The sequence below is a fragment of the Mytilus galloprovincialis genome, chromosome 3 (genome assembly GCF_965363235.1).
Source record: "Mytilus galloprovincialis chromosome 3, xbMytGall1.hap1.1, whole genome shotgun sequence".
NCBI classification, from domain to species: domain Eukaryota; kingdom Metazoa; phylum Mollusca; class Bivalvia; order Mytilida; family Mytilidae; genus Mytilus; species Mytilus galloprovincialis.
Genome location: NC_134840.1, coordinates 83,537,394 through 83,553,826, shown reverse-complemented (window position 1 = coordinate 83,553,826; position 16,433 = coordinate 83,537,394). Strand labels below are relative to the sequence as shown.

At 31.3% G+C, this 16,433-nt stretch overlaps 1 protein-coding gene across 1 annotated transcript; it reads left to right on the top strand.

Annotated features, from left to right (window-relative positions):
• Nucleotides 1–8,116: 8,116 nt before the first annotated feature.
• Nucleotides 8,117–10,666, top strand: LOC143066829 (uncharacterized). Its single transcript, XM_076239641.1, has 3 exons — nt 8,117–8,221; nt 9,569–9,842; nt 10,254–10,666. Exons 1-3 carry the CDS (start codon nt 8,117–8,119, stop codon nt 10,664–10,666), a joined length of 792 nt encoding a protein of 263 aa, XP_076095756.1.
• Nucleotides 10,667–16,433: the final 5,767 nt, after the last annotated feature.

Below are 16,433 nucleotides of genomic sequence, written 5' to 3'. Positions count from 1 at the left end.
ACCAAAATGGTCAGTTGACCCCTTAAGGAGTAATTGCCCTTTATAGTTAATTTTTAACAATTTTCATTAGTTTGGTAAATTTTTGTAAGTTTTTACAAAATGTTTTCCTCTCTAAATAAAGGGCCAAGTTCATTACAGAAAGAGAAAATTGTAAGTAGCAAGAATGATCAGTTAAGTATTATCTACAAACACATCACCATCACCATAACACTGTCACAATTTTGTCATGAATCCATCTGTTTCCTTTGTTTAATATCACATAAACCAAGGTGAGCGACACATGCTCTTTAGAGCCTCTAGTTGATGGACTGCGGAATGTAAACACATCAAGGCAGCCATATTTTATTTTTTCATTCATTTCCTTTTCATTCGTGCACATTACAGCTTAAGTCCATTAAACAATATCAATTGTGAATATGCAGACATTCCATGCGGAAAATGTTATTTTCGGCAACGAACAATTAAAAAAAAAAAACTAACTTTAAAACTTATTGTTCAAATTTGAACAACAATTGAGTCTAAATATTCATTCAGAAGATAGTTAGAAGCAAACGTTTATGTCCGTGTAAAATTTGAAGTTCTGCATGTGTATTTCTTATATACATAAATATACACATGCTATTAGTTCTAATATCAATGCGATACTTTTAAAATATCATAGCGGTGTTTTATTTTATATCAATATTAGTACTTATTAGTATTAATATTTGACTGCTGTACCCATATTTTGACAGTTGTACCTATTATGTCTGTTTTGTTCACACATCGTTGTAAGTATGACAGAATTTGATGAGACTGTCATACACGTATAAGAGGTTTAGCGCTATAAAACCAGGTTCAATCCACCATTTTCAAAATTTGAAAATGCCAGTACTGATGGGGTCTAAGAAACATTGTCGTAATCCAGTATCTAAGTATCAAAATTCTTTTTCACATATATAACATTTAGCAAATTTTATAATGAACGCACCGAAATAATATATATCTGATATGCTCGCAACGTACGCATGGAAGACTTTCTTTATTGATAACAATGAAACCAACTTGTGACAAAGATGAATAATACTGTCATTATTCAGATTGATTCGATAAAATCTGACCTGTACTTTTGAATCTCTTTTTTTATTCAAATTAGACCGTTGGTTTTCCTGTTTGAATGGTTTAACAGTAGTAATTTTTTGGTTCCTATATAGCATGGTGTTCGCTGTGAGCCAAGGCTCTGTGTTTAAGGCCCTACTTTGATCAATAATGATTTACTTGAAAGAAGTTATTACTTTGATGGAAAGTTGTATCATTCGAACTCATGCACCATCTTCTAACATATATATATATATATAAATCTTTAAAATTTCCCCTTATAGATAACTGCTTTCCACTAGTCATCCAAAAACGTCATTTGGGTGCTTTCTTTTGTAAAGTGCAATATGAACTAGCACACTTCTAAAGCTTTAGCGGTAACGACAGTTATGATGGTACAAGAACGATTACGTAAATAAAAATACCAATTTATAGATATAGAAAAGAAATATATACATTTCTACCGTCAACAGACATTTACTTCTTATTTATTTGTTTTCTGAACAATTTTTTTAGTATTCATTGAAGAAATGAAATTTTAACAAGCGATACGGCTTGTTATGTTGCACTAAGACATGTTCGCGTATTTATACGATCGGTTTCTAGTCAAAAACGAAAGTCAAATATCAGTGGCAGAAACACATCGGAATGCCCTCACGGTCATCGCGATGTAAACGAGCGTCCATGCGGCGAGCTGAATTATGTTCTTAGAGATATCGATTTACCAAAGGGAAAAGTCTTTGATATCCAAAAAAGAACTTGTTTCCTTCGCAACATTTTTTTTCTATGTTGATAATAAATACATTTTCTGTCTGACAAGATTTTTGATTTTCGTAGTATCTGAATTTGTTCAAATTATAGTCTAAGGCTACTCAGTTGGTATTTTCAAAGTTCGGGACATCAGCATTTGTACATTTTAATTTGTTTAGAATATATACTTTACCATTTGAATATTCATTGTTATTTGGATCTGTATTGAATTGGATTTTTTGAATGAATGTTTCTTTTTGTTCGATTAAGTAATGATATGTATGTCTATTTCGATATTACTGATGTGGATAGGCAGTGTGACCTCAAACAGCGGATCTAGCCGTTTTCAAAAGGGGGGTTCCAAATTCAGGTTAAAGGGTAAAAGGAGGGGTCCAACCATATGTCCCCATTTTCAAAATGATAAGTTCATGTAAGCGTTAATTTTGTTACAGATACGAAATTTTAGTGATATTGATCCTAAAACATTAAGCCGGTCATGAACTAAGTTTGTAAACTATGTTTGCGAGTATGGTCTTAAGGAAACGATAATAGTCCATCGGAAGGTGACAATAAATGGCTGACCCGTGTAAAGAGAGAGCCATATCTCTTGCACGTTAAAGACACCCTTGTAGATTTCGAAAAAGAGTAGGCTAATGCCGCTACAAGGCAGCACTCCCACCCTCAAAGTGGGAAGGGATTAATATAAGTTGCAAAACTTGTTTCCCAATCCACTATGAATAAATATGTTTAAACTAACTATGCTTGCGGCTTTCTTGACATGCATTGTGCAGTGTCGTCGTATTCATTTTATATTAAAAACTATAGCAGTTATATTAGAAAAGTATCGCATTCATATTTTTTTTTATATTAAAAAAAACATCGCTATGATATTAGACAAACATCGCATTAATAAAATAAAATATAGCAGTATCTTTGACTTATAGGTGATTTTGGCTTAGCAAACAATTGAATTCATCTCAATTGCATTTCACTGAATTTGCTACATGATATTTATTGAATGTGTACATCTACAAATGATTAATCGTGCATTTATGTTTCAATTATTCAACAATTAAATTTTCTCGTTTAAATACACTTTGCTTGTTATTACATAAAGTAATTCATGGAACTTATACAGCAGACGTATGTCGTGTAAAATGTCACCCTGTTTTAAGAAAAGAGTAATTATTTTATACCAACAAATCTGCCATTCTTCGTACAAATGTTAACATTTGTCTGAAATTTCCCACAATGCAACTCGTTGATATATTAAGACAATATCGCTCGTTGATATAAGAAAAGTTTTTATCGATTCGCTTCTTCCATAGACTGGAGACACTGTCGATCAATGTAGAGTTTTTTTTCATGCAATAGCTTGCTAGAAGGAATGTAATTTAATGGGATCAGAGATCAACCAAAAAAATGGTAATTTTTTCAGAATATATATATATTTTATTTAGAAAACTACCCCTTTACATCGGGGGCACCAGTCATCAGGGTAGAAGTGATGGTGCGTCTATACTATATTATTTACAATTATATACATTATAGTTAATGGTTTCATTCTAAAATGTCTTTGAAACAATAACATACATGGCACATTAATAAGACAAAAATAGAGATTTCTAAAATACTAGTACATAATCATAATAAAAAAGACAATTTATAGAATGTTAAAATATACATGTAATTTAAAACACTCATAGACAAATATGACCATGCAGCATGTATAACCCATAAAAACTAAGATCAATATATAATAGTACATACGAGTAAGTAACTCAAAGGTTATTTTGGTTCAACCATAGTTTGACGTAATCTAAATAATTCTAAGAGATACATTCTTCCATAAACATCATAAAATGAACCAATTTCATCGTTAAAAGCATAACCAATATCGCCAACTAAAAATAATACTTGTGCACGTGGCGACAGTTCCAGAAAACTTACATTTCTATTATTAAAAGAGGCAAATAAGGTGAAAAATTTAGACCTGGTTTGTTCAAGAGATGTACACCCGAGCAGAAAACATTCATATGAGCACTCTTGTCATCTTTTGTTTCAGTTTGTTTGGCAGATCTCAAATTTTATAAAGAATATTTGACCAAAAGGAACATATATTCATTCGTTGGTGTTATTTATTCTGTCCAGTGTTTTAGTCATTCCTAGGATTCCATGATTTTTGTATTAGTTGTTAGTGGCTTGAACTAGCTGTCAGATAACTGCGAGTACACTCAGATCTGTTCATTGTGTCGTTTTGTATCGGGATGTATAAGTACCCGGCCACGTTCACTTGTATTTTTTGTCTATCTGATGAGTTAAGCCTTTTTCAACTGATTTTTATAGTTCGTTTTTATGTTGTACTGTTACACCACTGTCCCAGGTTAGGGGGATGGTTGGGATCCCGCTAACATGTTTAACCCCGCCACATTATTCATGTATGTGTAAGAGATAAATTTGTCCTGGTAAAATATGTCTGGGTGGACACATATAACTAGTAGAAAAAGTCCATGGTTACAAAATTTACTAGTATTTTTTGTCCGATGTTAGTAATTTATGTCCCCAGACTAATTTTCCTAGGAGTTGTAGTCCATGTCATTAATATTCCTAGGTAAAAACGTCCATGTCCTCTTTATAGGAAAAATATTAATGAATCAAATCATTTAAGTTTAAACAATGGAAACTTATAAGAGTTGTTTGTTTATATTTTTAATAAAATGTATGTCCCCAGACTAATTTTCCTAGGGAATTATGTCCATGTCATTAATATTCCTAGGTAAAATCGTCCATGCCCTTTATTTTGTAATGTAAAAAAATGTTATATTTTGATATTGTTATATAGAGTTGTGTATCAATTCTTTTAATAAAGTTAATGTTCCCAGACTAATTTTCCTAGGAAATTTTGTCCATCTCATTAATATTCCTAGGTAAAATCGTCCATGTCCTGTATTTTAAAAGGAACGTTTTAATGAAACAAATTATTTTATACATGGAAATGCAATTTTGATGATTTAAAATATTGTTCGGATCAAGAGCTCGAGCATTAAAAATTTAATGACATGAATGTCCCTGGACTAATTTTCCTAGGAAATCATGTCCACGTCAATAATATTGCTACTGCCTAGGTAAAATGTCAGACCTTTTTTTCAAAAGATTAATAAAAATTTCATGTTTCAATATTCAGTTTTACAGTTGTATATGAATATGTCCCCAGACTTATTTTCTTAGGAAATCGTTTCCATGTCAATAACATTCCTAGGTAAAATCGTCCATGCCCTTTATTTTAAAATATCAATATAAATGTTATGTTTCATTATTCAGTTATAGAGGTGTGTATTATATTTTAATAAAATATGTCCCCAGACTTATTTTCCTAGGACATCGTGTCCATGTCATTAACATTCCTAGGTTACAAAGTCACTTTTCTTTATTTTAAATGGGAAAAAATAATGAAACTTTCAAATCTTAACTAAAAATATGATTCTGTTTTAATTTTCAATAATTGTTATATTATAATAAAAAAATACTAGTATAACATATTAGGACAACTTTTCCTAGGAAAATATGTGCCAGACATATTTTACTACCTATGGACTTACTTTCCTAGGAAAAATTGTCCTGGGACTTACATTCCTAGTAAAATAATGATCATGGACTTGTTTTCCTAGGGAAAAAAGTCTGGCGGACAGATTTTACTACCGGACTAAATTTACTGTTACATATGTGCCTGTCCCAAGTCAGGAGCCTGTAATTCAGTGGTTGTCGTTTGTTTATGTGTTAGATATTTGTTTTCGTTCATTTTTTTTTACATAAATAAAGCCGTTACTTTTCTCGTTTGGATTGTTTCACTGTCTTAGCGGGGCCTTTTATAGCTGACTATGCGGTATGGGCTTTGCTCATTGTTGAAGGCCGTACGGTGACCTATAGTTGTTAATGTTTGTATCATTTTCGTCTTTGGTGGGTACTTGTCTCATTGGCAATCATAATACATCTTGGTTTTTTTTCTATACTATCACGGTTAAGTGTTATCTGATATACCCTACCCATATGTCTATTCGAATACAATGCGTTTAGTTCATTATCTGATGACAGATGAGATATGTATGAAGTTGTGATTCTTCAATTTGATCTAAAAACGACTTGTAGGATTTTTATCGTCCAAACGCGCATGACAGATATTCTATTGAACGATCGATTGTATGTCGAACATGTGTTAACGGAAAACAAAAAACTAGAATACATTACAACGAGTAGCTTTAAATATCAAATATCTCAGTCATTAAATGAGATTAAAACCATTATTCCGTTTGCGCTACTTTTTACAATAGGATTAAAGAATTACCCCAGTATATATTTTGTCTGTAACACAGGATGACGTTGTAAAAACTGGTTCATGAACCATAAGGGGATGCGGCATGATAAAAATTTACCAGCAGAGAATTGCATATAAATCACTAAATGATTACGGACATGCCAATAAGAGATAAATGAATAAATAAATAAGTTGAAACAAGTATGCCGCAGTGATAAACTATGATAACAATCCCATGTTAAACTTTTATTGGAACATTGTCTTGATTGCTGTTCTTCATATGCATGTATCGAATGGTTTCAACAATAACCAAGCAAGGAAAACTCAAAACTGCCAAATTTTCAGAGCATGTGTGTTTTGATTGCTGTTCTTCATATAACAACATTCTCATAACACAATAGAGGAACAAACACGGATAACAACTTACTTACAAATGCGTTACAACTTATTGGTCGTCATCACACAGAAAAGGAAGCCTATAACAAAGAATCTGAGAACACTATGCGGCGGCGCTGCTGTCATACTTCGACGTCATAAATATCGCCAATGCCAACGTTATTGTCGAAGTATCGACAATACACTGCAGCGGTGTTTTATTTTCTGAAGACTAACAATTAATTCTGTTCAGCTTTTTGGAAGATTCGAAAAATCGAAAGATAAGTCTGGTGAGTACTCTTATTTCACTTTATTTCATGTCACGTGTTTTCGTCCAGTTATCCATTAAAAAGCATCTTTAAAAGTAAAAAAACGTATTCAAGAAATCGTATGATCTGACAATATTTTATCACTGGTGCTTTACTTTTAAAATATGTAAAAATGTTTTAGGTTTTGATGAAGAATTCGTATTGCCTCAACAAGTGATAACTATATTATTTTGTTACTTTTTGAATTTAAATGCTGGTTTTGACAGGACTTCTTAAAAACGCAGACATGCAGAAAGTTTAGAATTCAAAATATTGGTAGAACAATAACCAAAAAGACCGAAAACTGAAGAACAGAAACGATCACTTCGGTGAACGATTGCATTAGCCGGCGTTGTAATGATCTAAACCCACATAAAAAAACCTCTTCGATGTTTATACATTTTCAGGTAGAACTATGAATAATCTATAAATATTTGAAATCATTCTAGATTGCATAATTAAGATACCGAAATTAAAAAAAAATGGAAAAAGAGGATGGATGCTACATAGAAATTTTATGTTACATTAACTAACAGTTGGTTCAACAATTTATAGGTTTATAATGGCTATGTCCAATCAAGAAAAAGAAAAGGAACGTCTTGATGTGTCTGGCTTCTGTGAGGCCATATGTAGTACAGCTGAATTTGAGTGTCGGCTTGAAGACATCCTAGACAAGAAGGCCGCTGAGGCAAAGTGGCCAGTATGGAAAATGGAAATAAGTATGTCATAATATGCGTCATAGTAACAGATTATAATCAAATGTTGATAAGCAGGTTAATTGTCCAATAAAATAGTCCTTTTGATTCTGTCTTGTAATTAAACCTGCATCTTTTTTCTGAGTTTTGTTTTATAAAAGTGTTTCCTCAAGTATTTGACTATATTTGATAGCTTTCTCTTTCGTTTCAAATTTAAGCTGAAAATTACACAATGACTGAAAACCCTTCAAACGTATATAGGTTAACATACGACCTTCAATAGCAGAAAAAGGGTCGTATACAATACCACGAATATGTGTCGCTAATATTCGCTAAAAGTTTGATATATATTCGCTCAAATTCGCGAAAAATTATATTCAATTATCAAACAAGAGCGTAACCGTTACATATGAACAGTTTAATTAATTTTGTTTTTCGATTTATTGAGAATAATTTATTTACCATTTTCATTTTTTCGTTTTAAATTGATTATTATTCATAATGTAAAATATCATATTTTCCTCATTTAAATATTCATTTGATTTATTGGAACAGAAAGAGAAAATAAAGAAGAGAAGAGATCAGAAAAAGATAAAAGTATGGATAGAGAAGAGAAGAGATCAGCAAACGATGAAAGTATGAATATAGAAGAAAAGAGATCAGAAAACGATGAAAGTATGAATATAGAAGAAAAGAAGCCAGAAGTGGGTGTGGATATACCAACAGAGGAAAGACGGGGTAATGTTTCTTTGATATTTTTGCCAATATATAACTTTAATGTTTGCTGGTTGGGTATCTTTTATAAAAGATTATCTGGTTGCTTATAAAAAAAAAAATGGTGGTATGGTTTCTAATAAGCCGAATCTCCACAAGAGAGTAAATGATATACAAATTGTATGCCACCTTACGGCTTGAAATAATGAGTAAAACTCATACCGCTTAGTCAGTGTAACCATTGGGAAAGTTTATCAAATTATCAAAAAGGACAATTCTATATATAAACAAGCTTTCATATCAATTCAGATGAAAGTTTTTATTTTAAACTATAAGTACGTTGGTATAACTGCTGTAACTAATAAAACGAAATGGCGAGAGAGTAAAGTCAGTAAATTAAATGTGAATATTTTTTTCTGTACAGAATTGATAATAACAAAGATCCACCAGCAGAGAATTGGAGAGAATCCATTGAAGAATGCAGTCGGCCATGTCAATAAGGTACAATAGAAAATAAGGGAACATTAGTATTGGATAGGTGTTAAAGATAATAAGAGTTCAATGTTATACTCTAAGTGGAACAGTGTTTTCATTGCTATTTTTATATTCCCAGTGAGATGATGACCAATGGGTCAATGCACTCACATCTGACAGCAAGACGCGAAACCCATTTTTTATTTACAGCTAATTTCTTATGCCTGTAGAGTAAAACTTTGTTTGGCTTGTTTGCTCTGCTTGTATAAACGTTTACTCAAGCTTTGTATTTAAGATTGATATCTTCAAACACTGTGTATAGGCATAGTAAACCTGTATATTATATTTAAATTTGAGTGGACGTTATTCCAATTCCAATTACAATTATACGATACTCAATCAAAGCAAGCAAGCTAACCAAAGTATTGCTCTACATGCATTAGGAAATTAGCTGTAAATAAATTGTAATCTTGAAATATACAATGTACTCTACCCTTCTGAATTTGCTTTGCTTTGGTTAAACAGGTAGATGGACGTGCCTAGTTTATCATTTTCAAAATAGTAGAAATTAAAGTTCTTCCATTTATAAAGCCAAGCTGAGATTGATTTCTTTGTGAGTTTTTGATGGTTATATTGAAAATCACGGTATTTTTAAATGGTCATTTGAATTGTATGTATGTCGTTAATCTTGATTAAATTAACAAACTGTTTCAAATTAAAAACAGGTTTTTTTTCCTTTTTGATAAAAAATATTATTAAGCTCTTCTTTTTGAACCGTATTTTGAAATATATCTTAAATGAATTATCAAAATGTTTGCAACGTTTACAATATCAAATTAACTTATGTTGTATAATCATTATAGGATCCTGTCCAGAATTCTGAATCTAAAGGATCAATTAATGACAAGGAAACGACGAAGGACAAAAAGAAAAGGAAAAGAGAAATGATGAAATATGAAAAATTACTGGAGAAAAAAGCCAAAGAAGAAGAACATAATGTAAAAGCACAATATAAAGCAATCGACAAGGGTATTAAAAAATACTCAAAAGATGTCAAGTCAACAATGAAGAAGGAAGAAAAGAGGAAAGCACAGATGAAAAAGATGGGTGAAAAGGCACAAAGGATGTTGGAAAAAGGTATTTCATAAATATGTCTACTTTCTTTAGTCTTTTCCTTACTTTCTTAACGAATATTGACGGTTGCCATTGACGTTCTGACTTCAACATTCAGTCACGTGTCAATGATGAAAAAAACAATAAGGGAAATGAGCAAAAGTTTCTTATTCATTTATCAAATTTCACATTTTTATGATATTATTGATAGAAACTAATTGGTTAATTCAGATTTCCAAGCACTTATACAATTCAGGAAGAACTTGTCCTACATTTTGCAATTCTATTTGGTATATCTTGATATTTTCGGTTAAAAGAGAGAAAAAAGCTGACACGCACATTTCGGATCAACACTATAAAAAAGTAGAAGATTGCACTGAATTAAATAATTTTAATGCAAACATTGAATTTCTACATCTATGTTTATCTTTACAGAAATGAGGAAGATCGAGAAAGAAAGATTAAAAGACGAAAAGAAGAAATTAGTCCACACTATTGATGTTGTTCAGGAAAAACAAAATGATCTAAAAATAGTAAACACAAATGAGGAGACCGAGAATGAGGAAGACGACAACAAGAAAGAGGACCAAACTATCAATGTTGATTGTGAAAAACAAAATGATACAGAGAAGACACAGACAGAGGCAGGGATGGTTAAAGAAAAGAAAAATAACTACGATGTCATCGAAAAGAATGAAAGAAAAGAAAATGACAAAAAAGACGCAAAAGTGATCGAAATGAGTACACACAATGCTGGAAAGAAAACTACATTTACTGCAAGAATCAGTGGATTCTTCCGATCCTTATTGTGTATCAAAGGACAAAAGGAAAGCAAAGATGTGTGTTAATGAACTGTTGTTGTTATTATTATTATTTTTACGTTTCATTTTCTTAATTAAAAGCCAAAATCCTTGTTATTTAGCCTTATTTTATTTTTAGACATAAATTTAGATTCAATCTAATATTTTAAATAGTCAGCTATAAAAGGGCCCAAAATGACAAATGTACAGCAATTCAAACGATAACTAACGGCCTTATTAATGTAAAAAAAATGAAAAAAAAAATATGTGGAAGACCGTACCTTGACCTATAATAGTTTACTTTTATAAATTGTGACTTGGATAGAGAGTTGTCTCATTGTCACTCATACCACATCTTTCTTTATATATGTAGCACACGAACAAATGACAACAATCTCCTGACTTGGGACAGGCATATACATACATAATGTGGCGGTGTTAAACATGTAAGCGGGATGCCAACCACCCTCTAACCTGGGACAGTAGTAGAACAGTACAACATAACAATGAACCATGAAAATCAGTTGAAAAGGCCTAAATCACCAGATGGATACAAATAGAAATAATCTAACAAATACACAGATTTGACTTGGTCGGGTACTTGTATATCCAAACAACAAAAATATACTAAGTACAGATCTGAAAGTATTCGCAGCAGTATAATATATGGAACCTTCTTATCATCTTTGGTTTCAGTTTGTTCAGCAGTTCCCAAAAGCATATTTAGCTAACGAGAACATAATACTAGTATACATTATCAATCATTTTAATTATTGGTTGACTCTGTATATACGTCTATTGTTTCTCTCTGGGAAGAATCAAGTACTGCTGTTATTTGTTCTGTCCAGTGTTTCTAGTAATTTCCGTTATCCGTTCAGTACTATATAATATAACCTACCCATATGGATAATTTGTATACAATGCGTTTAAATAAACCATTGAAAGTTCATTATCTGATAAAAGATGAGCATATGCATATACTTTTGATTTTTCATTTTGATATCAAAACAACTTGGACGGTTTTTATCATGCGTACGTGCCTGACGGAAAGTCTATGAAACTCGATTGTTTGTAGAACAAGTGAACAGAATACGAAAACTCGTTTAAAAATACCTTAGAACGAGTAGCTTATACTGCAATATGAAACTTTTAATTGTATCTTTGAACGCAACATATTAGATAGTTTTAAGAACAATTTATAATTTTAAATTTGTATGTCAATATATGTCGGTGTGTTGATTATTCTTCCTCCTATCTTTTTATCGATTCCTGTCAATTCTTTGTAATATGTTGGCGTTCTCGTCCATCCGCAAGCTTCAATTTTAATTCGCAAATCTAAAATCGAAATTATTTTCAGTCAGATATGTGTCCTTATTTATACAATATAGACGTTCATTTCCTTTTAAATATAAATGTACTATAAGTTTGCCTTTTCCAAACAAGTTTTATGCTATCGACAGTTGCATGCGCGTTTAATATTCAGTAACCATCTCAGAAGAGTAAATAGAGTTATCTTTCTTCTTATATTCTAATCCTTCAATATCACCCACAGAGATGAAGCAGGTCAGTCAGTATCAATGAACCTTCTAGTTGAGCATTTCCTTAACGAATCAACTGAAATTTAATGCAACTGTTAAACAAGTGAGAGGTTTAGCTAGCTATAAAACCAGATTTAGTCTACCATTTTCTAAATACCTGTACCAAGTCAGGATTAAGACAGTTGTTATTCCATTCATATGATATGTTTGAGCTTTTGATTTTGTCAATTGATTACGGACTTTCCGTTTTGAATTTTCGTCGGAGTTCGATATTTTTGTTATTACACTTTCTATCAATGCCCGTGAAATAAGCGACAGCTAAATAGGATAACTCAAATTGATGACTAAAAAGAGTAAAATATCTATATACCTTGATTCATTTGTCATTTTGTGATTCTAAGTTGAATTTTCTTAAATGAATAAACTGCAATTATCAAAGATGTTTGTCCTACGCTCTTTTCAATTTATCTTTATTACATGTATTTAGTTTGACTTGCCTTTGATTTAAATGAAATTCTTTTCACATTTTTTCGTTGGATTTCAAATAACTGAATATCATACTGTTTGCAGATCACAAAATGTGTTTTTTTCCCCTAAAATAATTTAATGTTTGCAATTTTCGAATCTCATTAATTCCTTTTAGTCGCAAAACGCCCTGTCTAATATAGTTTATTGGACGATTTCTATAAATATAAATTTATTTCTTAAATTTCTAGATTTTTGTTTCAAGTTTCTCTACGTTTAAACATCAATCTTTTTAATATGTAATTTAGTCTGTTTAGAATGTCAAATTTCTCCTCAGTCTATTTCAAACAAGAACAATTTTCAAGAAGTCTCTCCATCACTACTAAAACTACCTTTCAGATTAGAATAACCATAAGTCTTACTATTTTAATGAAGATAGTGTGCGCTAAAACAAATGTTTTTATATATTTTTTTAATATTGAATAAATAGAAATATCTAAGGCAAAAAAGTGTTTCGATCGATGGAATAAAGGTATGCATGTTCTTTCAGTTAACCATTAATTAATAGCGGATATTCTTCGGTTTAAATTCTACAAAAAATGTATAAAAAAGGCAACACTAAATCAAGCAACAATGCTCAGCACTGATAATATTTAGATTTTTATATATTTATGTAGAAAAAGATCAAAGATACCATGCATAAAATTCATTAGACCAGACGTGTTTCGTCTACACAAGATTCATCGTCGTTGATGCTCGAATAAAAAAAAAACAAAAAAAACTCTATTACATTTTTTTTTCAAATATATTATTTGTAATTTTTGATATTCAAAATCAATAATTATTCATTTTAAATTAGTGAGTGAAAGTTTCTTGCCTGTTTTGCAACTTTGTTATAGAATGCCCCTTCGTCGTCAAGCATTTTTTGAAAAAAGTGCGTTTATCTGAGGTAAAAAAAATCGTTTTCTTTTTTCTTGTGCACGGTTGAATTGTTAAATGCATGTCTGTGCATATACCGTTTTGACCACATTTTCACCATGCGGTCTTTTCATTTGATTGACAGATGTAGGTCACGCCTTAGTACTTTCTGTTTCTCTTCTTCCGGTGAACCACTTCCACTTGAAAATGCAGTGGTAGGTCTGTGTGATTTATCTATGTATGTAATTAGTCAATATGTACTGATCATAGCCATTGACCACATGCGATATCAGTTTTTGTCTTATAATGTGTATAGAGACACCATAATTGTTAAAAAGCAATAAAAATGTCTAATTTCAGACAGCTACTTGCTTCCGTAGACCAGATCTTCGTATCTGATAATACGAAACAAATGATTATCTAAGTTCTTTATCTTTAAAAGAGGAGATTATAATAAAGATGATATTTATCAAAGTATATAATGTTTGACATGATTAAGACAAAAGGAAAAATAATATGAAAGTAGTTATTAAACAATACAGGAAGACATAAAATTGGTTATGAGCTTGCACGAGGGTCTGGATTGGGGAGTGGGATGGGGATCCTTCATTTTCTGTATCTTTTATACCGTTTGCCCATTATGCTCTATCTTTGTATTTTAGAATCTCACTATTCTGTATTCTTTATTTGTTTGGTTCATTTTCTCTATTCTTTACATCTTTTGCCCATTCTTTTCTATTCTGTATTAAGAAAACCCTACCCATTCCACACCCTCATACACCAGGCCTATGATAAAACAAGGAGATGTGATATGATTGCCAATAAGACAACTATAGCCAGCTATAAAAGCTCCTGACATTTCAAAATTTGAAAAAAACACAAATCAAAAGTTTGACAAAAACATATAATATGACAGACAACAACTAACGACAATCGTGCAGTACGGACTCCGGACTAAGAACAGGAACATTGCTTTACTTGATTTAAATATTACTTTCTTCGTGTAATACTTAATGGTTTAGGCCGTTACTAGAACCACACATGAATGCGCTCATAAAAAAAGGGGGAAAGTAATATCAGAGATCAAATAAGATAGTCGCATACAGAAAATTAGATAACATTATCACCATTAAACTCGGATGACGTAACCATCTTTGAATAGGGTTCGGTTTCTGTTTCATTTATGTCTCCTGTTGTTTTCTGAAGGTAAACATAACGTATCTTCCTGTACTCTGCATCGAAGCCATTTGGTAGTTATCCCCCTTCAAATTATTGGCCTTATTGTATACCTATACACAGCACCTACATAAAAATGTTTTTGCATTTATTTGTACTGTATTCCTGTTATGTAATGTTGTCAATTTAGCGGTATATTTAACATTGTCATAAAGCGCGAGGTTTGGGTAATCACAAAACCAGGTTCAACCCACCATTATTTCTTATACCAAGTCAGGAAAATGGCAGATGTTATCTAATAGTTCGTTTTTATTATATGTTGCATCATCGTTTGTTTTTTGTTGCACTTGTGTTTCTATTGTTTCGTTGTTTCCCTCATATAGTTAATGTGTTTCCCTCGGTTTTAGTTTGTTACCCAGTTTGTTTTCTCTTTATCGATTTATGACTTTTGAACAGCCGTATACTACTGTTGCCTTTATTTGTTCTTGCATATAGTCAAATTAAAATACTCAAAAGGAATCTGACTGTTGGACTTCATCTGCTCTTGGTATATACATGAACTCCAGGTAGCTGTTAAGTTTTTAAGACCATTGTAGATAAAATGATAACTTTACTTTAAAACAAAAAAATACTAGTAGGACATCATCCGATGAAATTTAAATACATTTGTGTAAATAAAATTGACTTGGTTTCAACTATTTGTTTTATAATTGTCTATTTGGTAATGTTTGGATCAATTTTGAATACATAGAGTCAAAAGTTCGTTACTAATGTTCATAACTATAGTTAATTCATTTTGAATATTCAAAACATGAAACAAAATAGTGGGAATCGCATAAACTAAAATTTACAGTTACAATGATTTTCAAACATGACCTGCAAATTTGGTTAATATGCATTCGATAAGAGCTATAGGTTCATTTTCTTTAGTCGCGAAAATTTAAAAGGAGACGAAAAATAAAAGAGTAAAAATTGCATGAATTTAATGCATTTTAAAATATCATGTAAGAATTACAGTTATCGTTTATTCCTCCCAACTTCCGTTTGCGTAAATTTTATGTCGCAGTCTCACGACCTCGAGAAAATCACACGAGAAACACCCAACCAAGAAAACATCTGACTATGAGAATGTAAAAGAACAAGCAACAAAGCAGAGTAAGTTGGCTCTTCGCCAAAGTCGAAATATTAACATAGAATTTCAAATGGGAAATAGAAGAAAATCGATGTATCTAAATTATCAAAGAATATCGAAAATGCTTTGTGGTTAATACTATTTCATTAAAATGTCTCAGGATGATAAAATTATTTATTTCTCTCTCTCTCTCAAAGAAGGTAGATGAGTGATAGATCTTTCTGCTTTATTTATTTCTGTTTAACACTTGCAAGCTCCACTAGTATCAACGAAGTAGAACATTACCTATGGTCCGTGTAGAAAACAACTTATCGCTTTGATCACGAATTCTGTGTTACACATTATATATACACTGACTTATGCAAAAATTTTCATTTCAACAAATATTTCTTTAGAATTTTGAGATAATTTTTATGATATGAAACTATACATTAATTGTATATGGTAGCCACACGTAAATTACGAGAAGATTTGTTGCAAAAGAAAAGTTACAATTGATAATCAGGTTCCTAATAGCTTATACCGAACTCCAGGGTCAACGTAAAAAGGGAAAATCAAAAAACCTCTATTTTCATGACAATTTATC